Source organism: Physeter macrocephalus, chromosome 2 (genome assembly GCF_002837175.3).
Source record: "Physeter macrocephalus isolate SW-GA chromosome 2, ASM283717v5, whole genome shotgun sequence".
NCBI lineage: Eukaryota > Metazoa > Chordata > Mammalia > Artiodactyla > Physeteridae > Physeter > Physeter macrocephalus.
Window position 1 is genome coordinate 42,469,289 of NC_041215.1, and position 13,175 is coordinate 42,482,463.

The window sequence follows — 13,175 nt, forward strand, 5'->3', positions numbered from 1 at the left end:
TATGAATGTAACTGGGGAAAGGGGGGAGACTATAGCAGAGGCATCCCTGTTGGGAAGAATAAGAAGCAGAAGAAGGGAGAGGGGAACTGTTTTCAATTTCAGTGTTTCAAGAAGCTAGTTGTTAAAAATTGATTTTCTATTGAGGACCAGTATTGAAGCATCCTGATTCCCTCTAGAGTACTTGTATCTTTTCTAACGTTATGGTTAACTGGATTATATAATTTAAAAATAATACAGTGGTGTTTTCTGTATCTACATCCTTATGATGTTTCTAGGTTGTTTATTCTCTGTTGATGCTTAGTAGCATGATGAAAAACTGAGCAGTTTGTGCTCTCTGAGTTTGGGGATTGGGTGTTTGTTTTTGTTTTTTCTTTTGGTGGAAGTACTTAAACCAACTTAAATATGATGACTGAGGATTAAGTCTGGCAGGCAACTCTTTGTATTTTGTATTAGACTTCAAAATCTTTTCTTCTTCTTCTTCTTCTTTTTTTTTTTAAATCCAGGAGAATGCTTTATTGCAACTTTTAGCTGACTAGATGCTTAACTTAGTAACAAGTTTAGCCCTTGTAACTGGCTAGCTAAAAGCAAATCGGCTTGTTTCTCAGATCTTTGGGGGATAGCAAGAAACATTTGAGTGAATGTTGTTGAAGATTTTCAGTAGTATAGAAAATGATGGCGCTCTTGTGATATTTGTAAGTAGTAAGTAAAATTTACTTTTTGTGTACAAATCTTTGAAGTTTTTGTTGTGTTGAGAACTTTTCGACGGTAGCATGTTAAAGCTGATAGTATTGTCTTCGTTTTTTTTTCTTTTCTTACAGCAAGCAAGGATTTGGCACAGACATCCTATTTCATGGCTACCAACAGGTTGTTATCCTGACCCTCTTTGTTGCACTGTTGTAGCACACTATAGCTTCCTTTAATGCAGGGCCACCTCAATGTGTCTCTTACCCTTGTTGCAGCAGGAGACTGGACCATCTACTGTGGTGGTACCTTCCTGTCTGCTTTGCGGTGTATTGTACAAGGGACTTTTGGCACAGAGGGGTTAAATGCACAATGTGAAGTGTAGTGGTGCTTTCTGATGACATATTCTCGATTTGTGAGTGCATAAGTCTAAAATTGGTAGCCTGAATAGCAGCTAAAGATTACAAAGAGCTAAACTTAACGTAGAAATTCGAGCAACTTGGTAAGTATAAAGCTATTTCTAGTTTACAATTATAGTTAAATGACAATTTAAAAAAATTTCACATTGATCCAATCTTAACTTTAAAATAATCATTAAAGCTTTTTTAATAAATAAAATTTATATAACTTGGGGGTTTTTTTCCAGATAATACCCGCCAGTAGTAGATTAGTAGTAGTCATGTCCTATCAGTGCCTTGATTTGCATAAGTATAATTTTTACTTTAAAAAAAAAAAAACTTCCTCTTCAGTTCATATAAAGAATGGTATGGGTTTGTGCTTGATCAGTAGACATTTTCATCAATTCTGAAACTGAACTGGAAGAATAGTTTTTAAAAGTCTTTCACATCTAATATATTAATTTTGTTCTAGATTGATATTAATGATTTAAATTTGTTTTTAAAATGAGTCATTGGGGAGGAGTAGACCAAACCATCTTTATTTGGTCCTTAATTTCTTGTGACACTGTTAAGTTTTGTTTAAAACTTTGGATTGGCAAAAGCCAATATATTTTCTTAGGTATATGTTGTTGGGATTTAACCTCTATCCCTAGAAATTCTGAACAACAAGGCCAAAAAAATCACTTAAATTTAAAACTTTGGTTAGAAGAGGCTAGCTGTGACATGCTACATGCCCAGTCTTTGGCATGTCATGGAAGGAGAGAGGTAGTATTTTTGTAGTATTTAACAACATTGGGCCTTCAAGCTGTTCAGCAAAAGGTAAGTTTCCTCTGTGGCTTTGCTGAGAAGAAGATAGTTTTACCTAGATAGGTTTTAAGTTGTCTGAGTTACTTAAGAATTAATGTTTGTTAAGCCACATCAAATGGTAATCCCTGATTATGATGTGTTATTGAAATTACCTTGTCAGTTTTACAGTCTTCTGCTTTTTCTTTAGTTTTTTGCCATGACATTACAAAAGAAACACAAATACCACCAAAGAAAGTTTAAAGCGTTTTACTTGTATGTAGTAATTAGTTGAAATATACTGTCTTCCTCTCCTTGTATAGAGAGGTAAAAATACTTTTAATTTAGATGTAAAAAATATTTTAGAAATATTAATATATTAGTATTAATAAAATACTAATATACTCTAGGAAGTAAGAGTGTGAAAATGTTCATAATCTATGTAGGTTTTTTAGTGTTCAAATTTTTATGACCATAGTCATAAAAAGTGTTATAATGTTAACTTTTAATTTAATAAAATAAGGTTTTATATTCTAGACTTGAAAAAGAAAACCTTTATAATTTTGTTTTTGCTCTAATCTTATTGGTAAATGTTTTTCTTTGTTTTACATATTTGAATTTCTATGACTCCTCGTTTCAAACCTGCTCCACAACAGTCTGCATCTTACAACCTTCTGTCTTCAGTATAAACCAACAGTGATAGCATGTGTATGCATTCATTTGGCTTGCAAATGGTCCAATTGGGAGATTCCCGTGTCAACTGATGGAAAACATTGGTGGGAATATGTGGATCCTACAGTTACTCTGGAATTACTAGATGGTAAGTAGAGAAAATAAATCTTTCTGTTACATTAAAATTTTTTCTTTTTATTATGGATTAAAACGTCTATCTACTTTTGTATAGGTTTGAAAAAATACTCAGTACCCATATATTCTTGCTCAATTGAAGTTATCAGTTCTGGCCAATCCAACATCCTCCTTCCCCCATAGTTATTTTGATGCCAATCCCAGACATCATTTCATCTATTAATATTTCATCTATTTTGAAAAGATAAAGACTCTTTAAAAACATAATTCCATTTTAACAATTTGGCAGTAGAATTTAAAAGTATAGTTACATGATCAGGGCTTCCCTGGTGGCACAGTGGTTAAGAACCCACCTGCCCATGCAGGGGACACGGGTTCGAGCTTGGTCCGGGAAGATCCCACATGCCGTGGAGCAAATAAGCCCATGCGCCACAACTACTGAACCTGTGTTCTAGAGCCCACGAGCCACAACTACTGAAGCCCACGTGCCTTGAGCCCGTGCTCCGCAACAAGAGAAGCCACCGCAATGAGAAGCCCACGCGCTGCAACGAAGAGTAGCCCCCTCTTGCCGTAACTAGAGAAAGCCCACGTGCAGCAACGAAGACCCAACACAGCCCAAAATAAACAAATAAATAAATAAATTTATTTATTTTTTTTAAAGTATAGTTACATGATCAAATGAACAGGATGAAAATAAGGATTCATTAGCCTAAAGGGGGAAAAAATGAGCATATATTAACCACCACTCAATATCTAAAGCCCTTTCAGGACTTTTCAAAGAAATATGATTTATAATGCTACAGGTTGATAATACAAGAATACCTAATTTAAAGTACACTAATTTTGCAATAGAGTAGCCCCCACTCGCCGCAAGTAGAGAAAGCCTCCCATGCGCAGCAACGAAGACCTGATGCAGACAAAAATAAATAAAATAAATAAATTTTTTTAAATAAATAAAGTAAACTAATTTTGTTGAGTTTAAAATTTATAAACACAAAGTCAGGTATTAACTTACTGTAGAAGATTTGAAGCAGTGAGCTAAAGATATTTTCATGGTAATATTCCTTGCTCTGTTCCAGTGATGGTAAAGTGTGTCATTGTTGTCTTGGATTAATAAGTATGAATTCACAAGGAAAGATTGGGAGTATAAGTTCTGTACATCATGGACCTGGAATTTGGAGGTCTCCTGATAAGACGTTTTTCAGGTAGAGAAATAAGCAGGCCAGAGGCAGGGGATTCCTGGGGATTAAGACATTTTAACCAGGCACTCTAGATTTCAGAAAGGAAATAGATAACATTTCTTTCCTAATATATACATAAATCTAAACTGGTATGTTAGGTTTTCTGTTTCTTTTTGTGGGCTTTCCCCAGTTTCCTTTACAAAATTGAAGCTAATTTGAAAACTGGATTTACATGACTTCCGTTATATAAAGTAAGAGACCCCTATGGCTTTGGAATGTGCTTTTCCATTAATATCTTAGATGCTTCTTTAAGACAGAAATTTCTTTAAGGGTCTGCTCCCTTTTCTGTGAAGGGCCAGATAGTAACTCTTTTAGGGTTTGTGGGCTATACTATCTATGCATCTAGACAACTCTGCCACGGTAGCTGGAAAACAGCCATAGGCAACCTGTAAAATGAGTGGCTGTGTTCCAGTAAAACTATTTACAAAAAACAGAATGCAGGTCATATTTGGCCCACTGGTGATAGTTTGCCTACCCTTGTGGTAAAATATGCTCTTTGTTAGGTCTCTTGATTTTATTTTGTTTTTTTTTTCCTCCCTGAAAAATTTCTCCCAGATTATATACCTCATGCTGTATTACTGCCGCATGATTATCCTCTTTTCCTTACATTGCCGGAGGTTTTTTTAAAGGTTATTCAGAGTGGTAGGAAATCTTCAGTGAGTTGAAATAATATCTTCTAAAAACTAGTGGGGGGTGGGGGGCGTGCTTCCCTGGAGGTCCGGTGGTTAGGGCTCCACGCTTCCATTGCAGGGGATGCGGGTTCGATCCCTGGTCAGGGAAGTTCTGCATGCTGCAAGGTGTGGGCAAAAAAAAACATTGTAAAGCAACTATACGCCAGTAAAAATTTTTTTTAATAATAATAAAAATTAAAAAAAACTAGTGGGGGCTTTTTTTTTTCCATCTGTGACTTGAAATTAGGTTACCTATGCCACCGTCTTATTTTAGCAGTCAATAGATAAGATAAAATAGGCATAAACTTAATAAAAGTAGTTTGTATATATGGTGCTAAAATAAAGCTCGCAAAAAGCGAATAATCTGCCTTTTATCCTGCTCTTAAATTGTATCAATAGGTAAAGTCTTTTTTTGACACAACAGGAGGCACCTAAATATCCCTTTGCTTCTATTCTGAAAAGGCTCAAGTACATTATTCATTTGGAGAATCACTGAATAGGAATCTTGGACGCTTAACACATTGAAAGTTTCAGTGTATTATGTGGCAGCCTTTTCTCACATTTTTATGGAATCACATTGTGATCCCTTAAAAATAAAGTAACAAAGTATAGGATATTACAAGTATCTGAATTTTAATCATGGTGTCTGAAGCATCAGTATTTACTAAAATAATTCATTTAATGACTGTCCCCAAAACAACGTTGGCTTGTATTTGGCCTACCTGTAACAGGGTTTGGGGGAGGGGGGGCTTGGTTGTTTTGGTTTTTTTAATGATTAATAACAAACCCTCATGTGTTTTCTATAACTTGAACTTTTTCTGAAATTGAGTCAAAACAATTTATTGTTAATTTTGGACCCAAAGGCATGTGTCTGCTAGATTTACTGCTGTGTTCAAGTAGAAAAGTGGTCTTTTTTTTTTACAGATGAAGAAATGGTAGTACAGACATTAGATTGTTTTCATCCAGACTGAATCGAAAAGCTCCTGAGACTTTAACAGGAATTAGTTGTCACAGCTTGTGAGCATATAATGGTGCTGAGTTTTTGCATGAATCTAGTCTCTATTAAATTGGCATTAATAATATTATGTGACATTGTAATTCATTTGACTAATATTATTATTTGTCTTGAGAGTGGCCAATAACTTTATTAATGACACTATTTTGGAGTCAAAAACTATAATTCATCATAACCACACCACTTTAGAAAAGTGGGTCATCTCATTGTAATCCTAAATTTTAGGGGAAAAATTGTAAAAATATGACCAGGGTGATTTACTGATAATGTTACTAGTGTTGATTGCTAGGAAGTTATGGGTATAGGTAAAGGAATTTTTTTCATTTAACTTTGAAATGATTTTAAATCTAAAGAAATTGTGAAATAGTACAGATTCTGTACTATTATGCCCTGCACCCTGTTTCTCTAATGTTAACATCTTCTATAATAATATGATTATCAAAACCAAGAAGTTAACATTAGTATAATACTATTAACTACAGATTTTACTCAAATTTCCCCAGTTTTTCTATTCTAGAATCCCGTGTTCCATTTAGTTGGCATGCCCCTTTAACCTCTTCCAATCTGTGATAGTTTTTCAATCTTTCCTTTTCTTTCATGTCCTTGACACTTTGAAGAAGAATGGTCAGTTACTTTATAAAATGTTCCTCAATTGGAGTTTGATGTTTTCCCATTATTAGAGTGAAGTTACGCGTTTTTGGAAGGAATACCACAGAAGTGGGTTGTATCCTACTGTGCATTTTATCATGGGGTATCATGTTGATATGTCGTATTGCTGGTAATGATAATCATGATCACTTGGTTAAGGTCATAAAGTTACTAATTTTCTCTTTATAATTAATAAATATCTTGAGGGCGGTATGTTGGGATTATACAAATATTCTCTTTTTCCTTAAACTTTTGCCCACTGATTTTAAAGAATCTACTGGTGGATCTTGCCCATCACAATTATTACTATGATGTTTGCCTAATAGAGATTTTCTATTTGGAAGGAATTTTTTAAATGTGACTAAATTTTCCAGAGATTCTAAGTAAGCATGTGAAATCGGGGGGTGTGGGAGGAGTGTTTTGTTTTGTTTTGTTTTGTTTAATTAAAACAAATTTTTTTAAGATTCATCTTTGAAAATACCAGTTCAGAGCTGTGTCTACTTCTGTATGTGCTGATGGTTGAATTAGGAGGGTGATAGTGAAGTAGATGAACTCTTGAGCTTTCTTTCTAATATTGCCCACTTGAGAGAATTCTAAATCTAAAGGCACCTTCTAAGTTTTTAATTTGAATTTTATCTTTAGAGCTAACACATGAGTTTCTACAAATATTGGAGAAAACACCTAGTAGGTTGAAGAGGATTCGGAACTGGAGGGTAAGAGAATTGGCGGGTTTTTAGAACATCAATTTGTTAACTACATAGCTAATCAGTTTGAATTTTTGTGGTTAAATATTCTTATTTCCAGTATTCGTAAGTAATTACAGTGTTTCGTAAGCTACATACACTCATAATTTATTCAACTATGGTGTCCAGTAGACTTTGCTATAAATACTTTATAAATTCCTTATTTAATTCTCATAGTGATTACCGTGGAAACAGTCTCCTCACTTTACAAACAGGAAAATTGAAGCTTAGACGAGTTAAATTCCTTTCTCAAATGCTGGGCTAGGATTTAGTCTGCATCTAATTTAAAACCAGTGCTTTCAACTATTTATATCCTTTTTATGCCTCTAAATAAGATATTTATTTACTGGCAACATAAAGTGAAACCCCAGGTGATTTTATTTCCATGTATTTATTATAGAATTTTTATAAGCAAAGAAATTTGTATTAAATTCCTTTGCTGTCATTGCTTCTTCTGTGTTTTATTTAAATAGGCTAATCAGGCGGCTAAGAAACCAAAAGTAGATGGACAAGTATCAGAAACACCACTTCTTGGTTCATCTTTGGTCCAGAATTCCATTTTAGTAGATAGTGTTACTGGTGTGCCTACCAACCCGAGTTTTCAGAAACCATCTACATCAACATTCCCTGCACCAGTACCTCTAAATTCAGGAAATATTTCTGTTCAAGACAGCCATGCATCTGATAATTTGTCAGTGCTAGCAACAGGAATGCCAAGTACCTCATATGGTTTGTCATCACACCAAGAATGGCCTCAACATCAAGAGTCGGCAAGGACAGAACAGATATATTCACAGAAACAGGACACATCTTTGTCTGGTAGCCAGTACAGCATCAACTTCCAGCAGGGACCTTCTGTATCACTGCATTCAGGATTACATCACAGACCTGACAAAATTTCTGACCATTCTTCTATTAAGCAAGATTATACTCATAAAGCAGGAAGCAGTAAACACCATGGGCCAAGCTCTGCTACTCCTGGAGTAATTCCTCAGAAAATGTCTTTAGATAAATATAGAGAAAAACGTAAGCTAGAAACCCTTGATCTGGATGCAAGGGATCATTATATAGCTGCCCAGGTAGAACAGCAACACAAACATGTACAGTCCCAGGCAGCCAGCAGCAGTTCTGTAACCTCTCCCATTAAAATGAAAATTCCCATTACAAATGCTGAAAAACCTGAAAAATATATGGCAGATAAGAAGGAAAAGAGTGGATCGCTGAAATTACGGATTCCAATACCACCCACTGATAAAAGTGTCAGTAAAGAAGAACTGAAAATGAAGATAAAAGTTTCTTCCTCAGAAAGACACAGCTCTTCTGACGAAGGCAGCGGGAAGAGCAAGCACTCAAGCCCGCATGTTAGCAGGGACCACAAGGAGAGGCACAAGGAGCACCCTCCCAGCCGCCACCACCCCAGCGGCCACAGGTACTCGCACTCGTGCGGGGGCAGCAGCAGTGCTGGCAGCAAGCACAGTGCTGATGGGGCACCACCCACTGTTCTCAGGAGTCCTGCTGGCCTGAGCAGTGATGGCATTTCCTCTAGTTCCAGCTCTTCGAGGAAGAAGCTGCATATCAATGATGCATCTCACAACCATCACTCCAAAATGAGCAAAAGTTCCAAAAGTTCAGGTAGTTCATCTAGTTCTTCCTCCTCTGTTAAGCAGTATGTATCCTCTCACAACTCTGTTTTTAACCATCCCTTACCCCCTCCTCCCCCTGTCACATACCAGGTGGGCTACGGACATCTCAGCACCCTCGTGAAACTGGACAAGAAGCCAGTGGAGACCAACGGTCCTGATGTCAATCACGAGTACAGTACAAACAGCCAGCATATGGACTACAAAGACACATTCGACATGCTGGACTCGCTGTTAAGTGCCCAAGGAATGAACATGTAATCATTTGTTTAGGTCAATTTTTCCTTTACTTTTTTAATTTAAAAATTGTTAGAATGGAAAACTTCCTCCTGATCTAGCAGTGGTAACACCTGCTGTTACTGCCACTGCTTCAATATTTGTAAGTGCTGCTTTATTCTTCATTCTGAAAAGAAGAGATTATAGTAAACAAGTCTTTATCTCCACATATGATAGTGTTATAAATACTGTAAAAGCATGGAAGGTGCAAAACTCAGTATTTCTACAATTGCAGCTAAGAACATTAGGGTGAATGGCTGGCTGCTTCTAGGAATATAAGATGCCTCAAGCATTCGTTTATTTATAATTTGAATACTGTAGCTATTTTTTGTTGTTGCTTGGCTTTTGAATGAGTGTAAATTGTTTTCTTTTGTGTATTTATACTCGTATGTATGATTTGCATGTTTCAATGATAAAGGGATAAAACAGTATACTGACAACTGTTTACAAGAAAGTGGAGAAAAATGTACATACATTTTTGTATGTTTAGATATTACCATAAATACTCAGGATTGGAGCTGCTTGTAAGTATAACAATATACAGAATAACTTTATTTTATCTTGTCAGAGTCCATCACTAATCTAAAACAAAGGTGGCACTTTTTCATGTTAACCTTAAACTCTAGGCCTTACTGGAAGCCACTGAAGGGGGACACTTCACTACCAGATGGGTATGCAGTGCCACAGATGGTCATGTACACTGTGAGGCCCTGATTCTGCCTTCAGAGGTTCTGACCAGATTGGCTGCTGAAATAGCCCCTAATTTTCTGAAGGCTTGAAGAGGAAAAAATAAAGTTTACATACTCTTGATGTGAAGTGCATTTAAGTGTTTGTTGGCTTGTTGCAGTACTATAAACACAGAGCTGTTAATAATGGTTATGTAGATTACTGTGATTTGAAAACTAAATTCACAAAAACTTACATTAGTGAAGAATTAGTAAGTCTTTTTCTTAAATAGAGAACTTTAACACTACGTATTTTAACAGTAAACAGGAATCGCTTTTCCTTTAGCATTCAGAAGGACACCATGTCCTTAAACATACTCCTCCCCTGAAGCGTGATTGTGTGTGATGCCATATTTCTTTTTCAGGTAAATGCAGTCTTCCTTATAAAAATGAAATTAAACTTACTGCTCTTTCAGTTCTTTTATATTCTAACAATAAATAAAACAAAAAGATCACTGACTGTGCATTGTACCTGTATTTATAGCTTATGGTTGTTAACAGGAAGCTCACTGAGAAAAAAAAAGGTAAGCCTCCAGGTAAACAGCTAGTGGAGGTTTTACATTTGTTTGCACATCTCAGTATATTCCTGTTGAAGTCGAGTTTGCACAGTCTTCTGACTACGGAACAAATGATAGACTTTAACTTGTTTAAAATTTGTCTTAAATGCCGGTAACATGGCTCTGGTTTATCAGCTAATCTTCAATTCTGTGGTAAATCTTTGGGCTGTTGAGTATCTTTGAGATAGGTTGAATTCAACTTCTGTTGAATTGAAAACTGTCTTAATTTTTCCTCTATGTATATGAATTATTTTTGTTACAAAGCCACTGATATGTGCACAATTGTAATTTTACTCAAGTATGTTGCAGTTGTAAATATTAGAGAGTTTAATCTCGTGCTCTACTCTTATTTAGCAATTACCTGATTTGCCAGTAGCTTTATAATTTTTTTTTAAAGATAATTGTTCATTATTTTGTCAATGTTATTTGAACTTAGGATACTGGATACTAGGATCCTCTTTCTAGGGACTTTGCCTAGCTAGCATGTCCTAACTTTGTTCTTGTCTGGCATAACTTTAGTAATCTTTGTCATTACATGTAACTTTGTTACTCTGTATGGCATATTATTGTATCCATAAACATGGTAATTTTGATACAGTTATACTTTTACAGTGGTACATAATCCAAGGACTAGTATAGAATTAAGATGAGTGCAAGATGAGGGAGGGAAGGGTTTTGTTCTTGGTAATTTAGATGTGAAACCTCTAAGGAGCTATCATGTGAAATGACGTAGGGTGGTTGTGCTACTGTATAATTGGGGTGATAATACCAGGAATTTTAATAAGATTTTGTAAAGAATATCCAGAAAAGTAGTGAACTTATTTTCAGTATGACATAGAAAACAATGTGAATATTTAAGGTCTGTGACTATACTTCACTAAGAATTTGCAGAATTGTTTTGAGATGTGAGAATAAAGGTAATTTTGTTGAATCTTTATTGGTGCTAATGATGGACAGTTAAAAGGGTAGCTAGTGTATATTGTTATGGGTCAGTACTTATTAGTACTTCCAAAATTGAATTTGAAATGCTATGTATTCACTTTTCACTCTGTAAATGTAATTCTTTACAATGACTTTATTTATTAAAGGGCAGCCAGTTGTAATTTTTACAGGATTGTGTGAGCTATTCAAACTCTTCAACCTCTGAACAGGATATTAGCTTCCGTAAACCACAATGGGGATAAAATATGGAATTTCTTTTAAGTTTCGTTTCCATTAAATGAGAACCCTTATAATTCATATTGCCATGAATTTAACCATCTCATTTGCATAAAGTAGTTCATCAGCCTGGTCCCAATAGGCTCAACCAAAGAAAAAGACTCCAATGAATGGACATTATTACTGAGTCTTCTTGTAAGTAGCCATAAATAAACCAAAATAGTACCAAATTTAGGTATGAAATTCCACATGTGCAAAGTACTGTTAAGGTGATACATTTTTGATGAGATTTTTTAAAATATTTGAACTATTAAAAAGCATTATCTTTAAACATCCTATAAAAGAGTGATTCATTTTTTAGTTGTGTTTTCCCTAGATCAAAGATCATAGATTTGTTACCTTTATGCAGAAGCACATTACATAGAAAGGCTTTACTTCTACCTCTTTCAACTAATTTTTCAATATTGAGCTGTGCCCCCTAAATATTTGCCTTAGCTATTTTAAAATACAATATTTTCAGAACCAAAGCAAAGGAGTGGTTTTTTCACAGAAACATTCTCAGAGGCTTACTTTACCAAATAAACTGATGGTAGTATCCTTGAGTGGTGAGACCTTGCAAAATGTCCTAGTTCCTTTTTCTTGTTTAACCCTGAGGTTCATTTCTTGTTGCAGGTATTTAAATACTGAAAAGTTGTATAGTCACCCCAAGGTTTATCTTTGAAAACAGTTACAAGTGCATCTTGATCTTCCCCTGCATATGCAGATTCGTACTTGTTAGAGTTCTTAAGCGTCAAAAGAAAATTTCTACCATGATACATGGTTTCATGCAGAATGTCATAAGGGGTGCTTAACACTACTTTGTGCAAACAGATTATAATTATGTAGGATACATTACTTTTCTGGCCTATCCTCTTTGAACTAAAGAAATGACTAGTTTCACGTAGTTTAAAGGAAATGACTATTTCAGATAACCAAATTTGAAATGTGTTTGTTAGTTACCAAATGTCTTGCCTTAAAACATTTTAAGCACATTTTCTGGTTATATTTGAGAATTTAAGTTACTGATTTTTATTCCTTAACTAATCTTAGAAATAAACCACTGCTTACATATGCATGGCTATTATGTACTCTCAAGGTACCCTTGGTTGATTAGATATTTTAGGTTTTGCATTTACTATGGAAATAAGGATTTTTAAAAACATGGTAATATCTCTAAAGGGAGACAGTTCTACTGTCAAGATATTTCACCATTCCCAAATTTTATCTAAACAAAAAAGCAGTTGTTTCTCACTTACTACTGTGCTTAAATAGGTGATTTTTAAGATGTCTTTGCTAAGAAAAGAGCTTTGGTTATGGAGAATTCTTGATTCAGCAGTCTGCTTTCTTGGGATGCAGTAGGATTCATTAACCACATTTACCCAGATGAAGGATTAATAAACCCCACACATGAGGGAAACTTGGTGACACATGCTCATCTCACCTACCAGTTTGTTTGTGATAGGCTGATATACGGGTTTTTGCGTTGGAAAAATAGCACATTCTGTTCCTACCCTTCTAGGGTCCCAAGTTATGGTACTAATGTGTTAATTTGAGAATTCACAGCTATATTAATATCTGAAATTTGATTGCTGTAAGCGGACAAATGTAAGCCAAATAATCAGAAGTTTGCTTGTTTTGTAAGAGAAGTTTGCCTCTGAAACGTCTGTCATTACAGTAGAGATGATCTTGCCAGTGGATCTGGAATGCTCTGAGGGTTTTAGGTCTGATACTATGCATCCATTTTTTATTCCACAATGTTAATTTGGGCACAGCCAGCTTTTGCTTCTATGACT

General features: G+C 35.2%; 1 protein-coding gene across 12 annotated transcripts in view; it reads left to right on the forward strand.

The window, feature by feature from the left end:
• Positions 1 to 11,294, forward strand: part of CCNT2 (cyclin T2) — a 46,659-nt gene extending 35,365 nt beyond the window's left edge. For 7 of the 12 annotated variants that reach the window (XM_055087556.1, XM_007116528.2, XM_007116529.2 and 4 more), the window contains 4 exons: positions 819 to 864; positions 2,519 to 2,682; positions 6,887 to 6,957; positions 7,461 to 11,294. In XM_055087556.1, the coding sequence (XP_054943531.1) occupies positions 819 to 864; positions 2,519 to 2,682; positions 6,887 to 6,957; positions 7,461 to 8,888 (1,709 nt within the window). In that variant the 3' untranslated portion in view covers positions 8,889 to 11,294. Of the gene's footprint in view, positions 1 to 503; positions 700 to 818; positions 1,184 to 2,518; positions 2,683 to 6,886; positions 6,958 to 7,460 lie in introns of those variants that run through there. The other 5 variants (XM_055087562.1, XM_007116531.3, XM_028477365.1 and 2 more) reach the window with 4 other exon arrangements.
• The last annotated feature ends 1,881 nt before the right edge of the window (positions 11,295 to 13,175 follow it).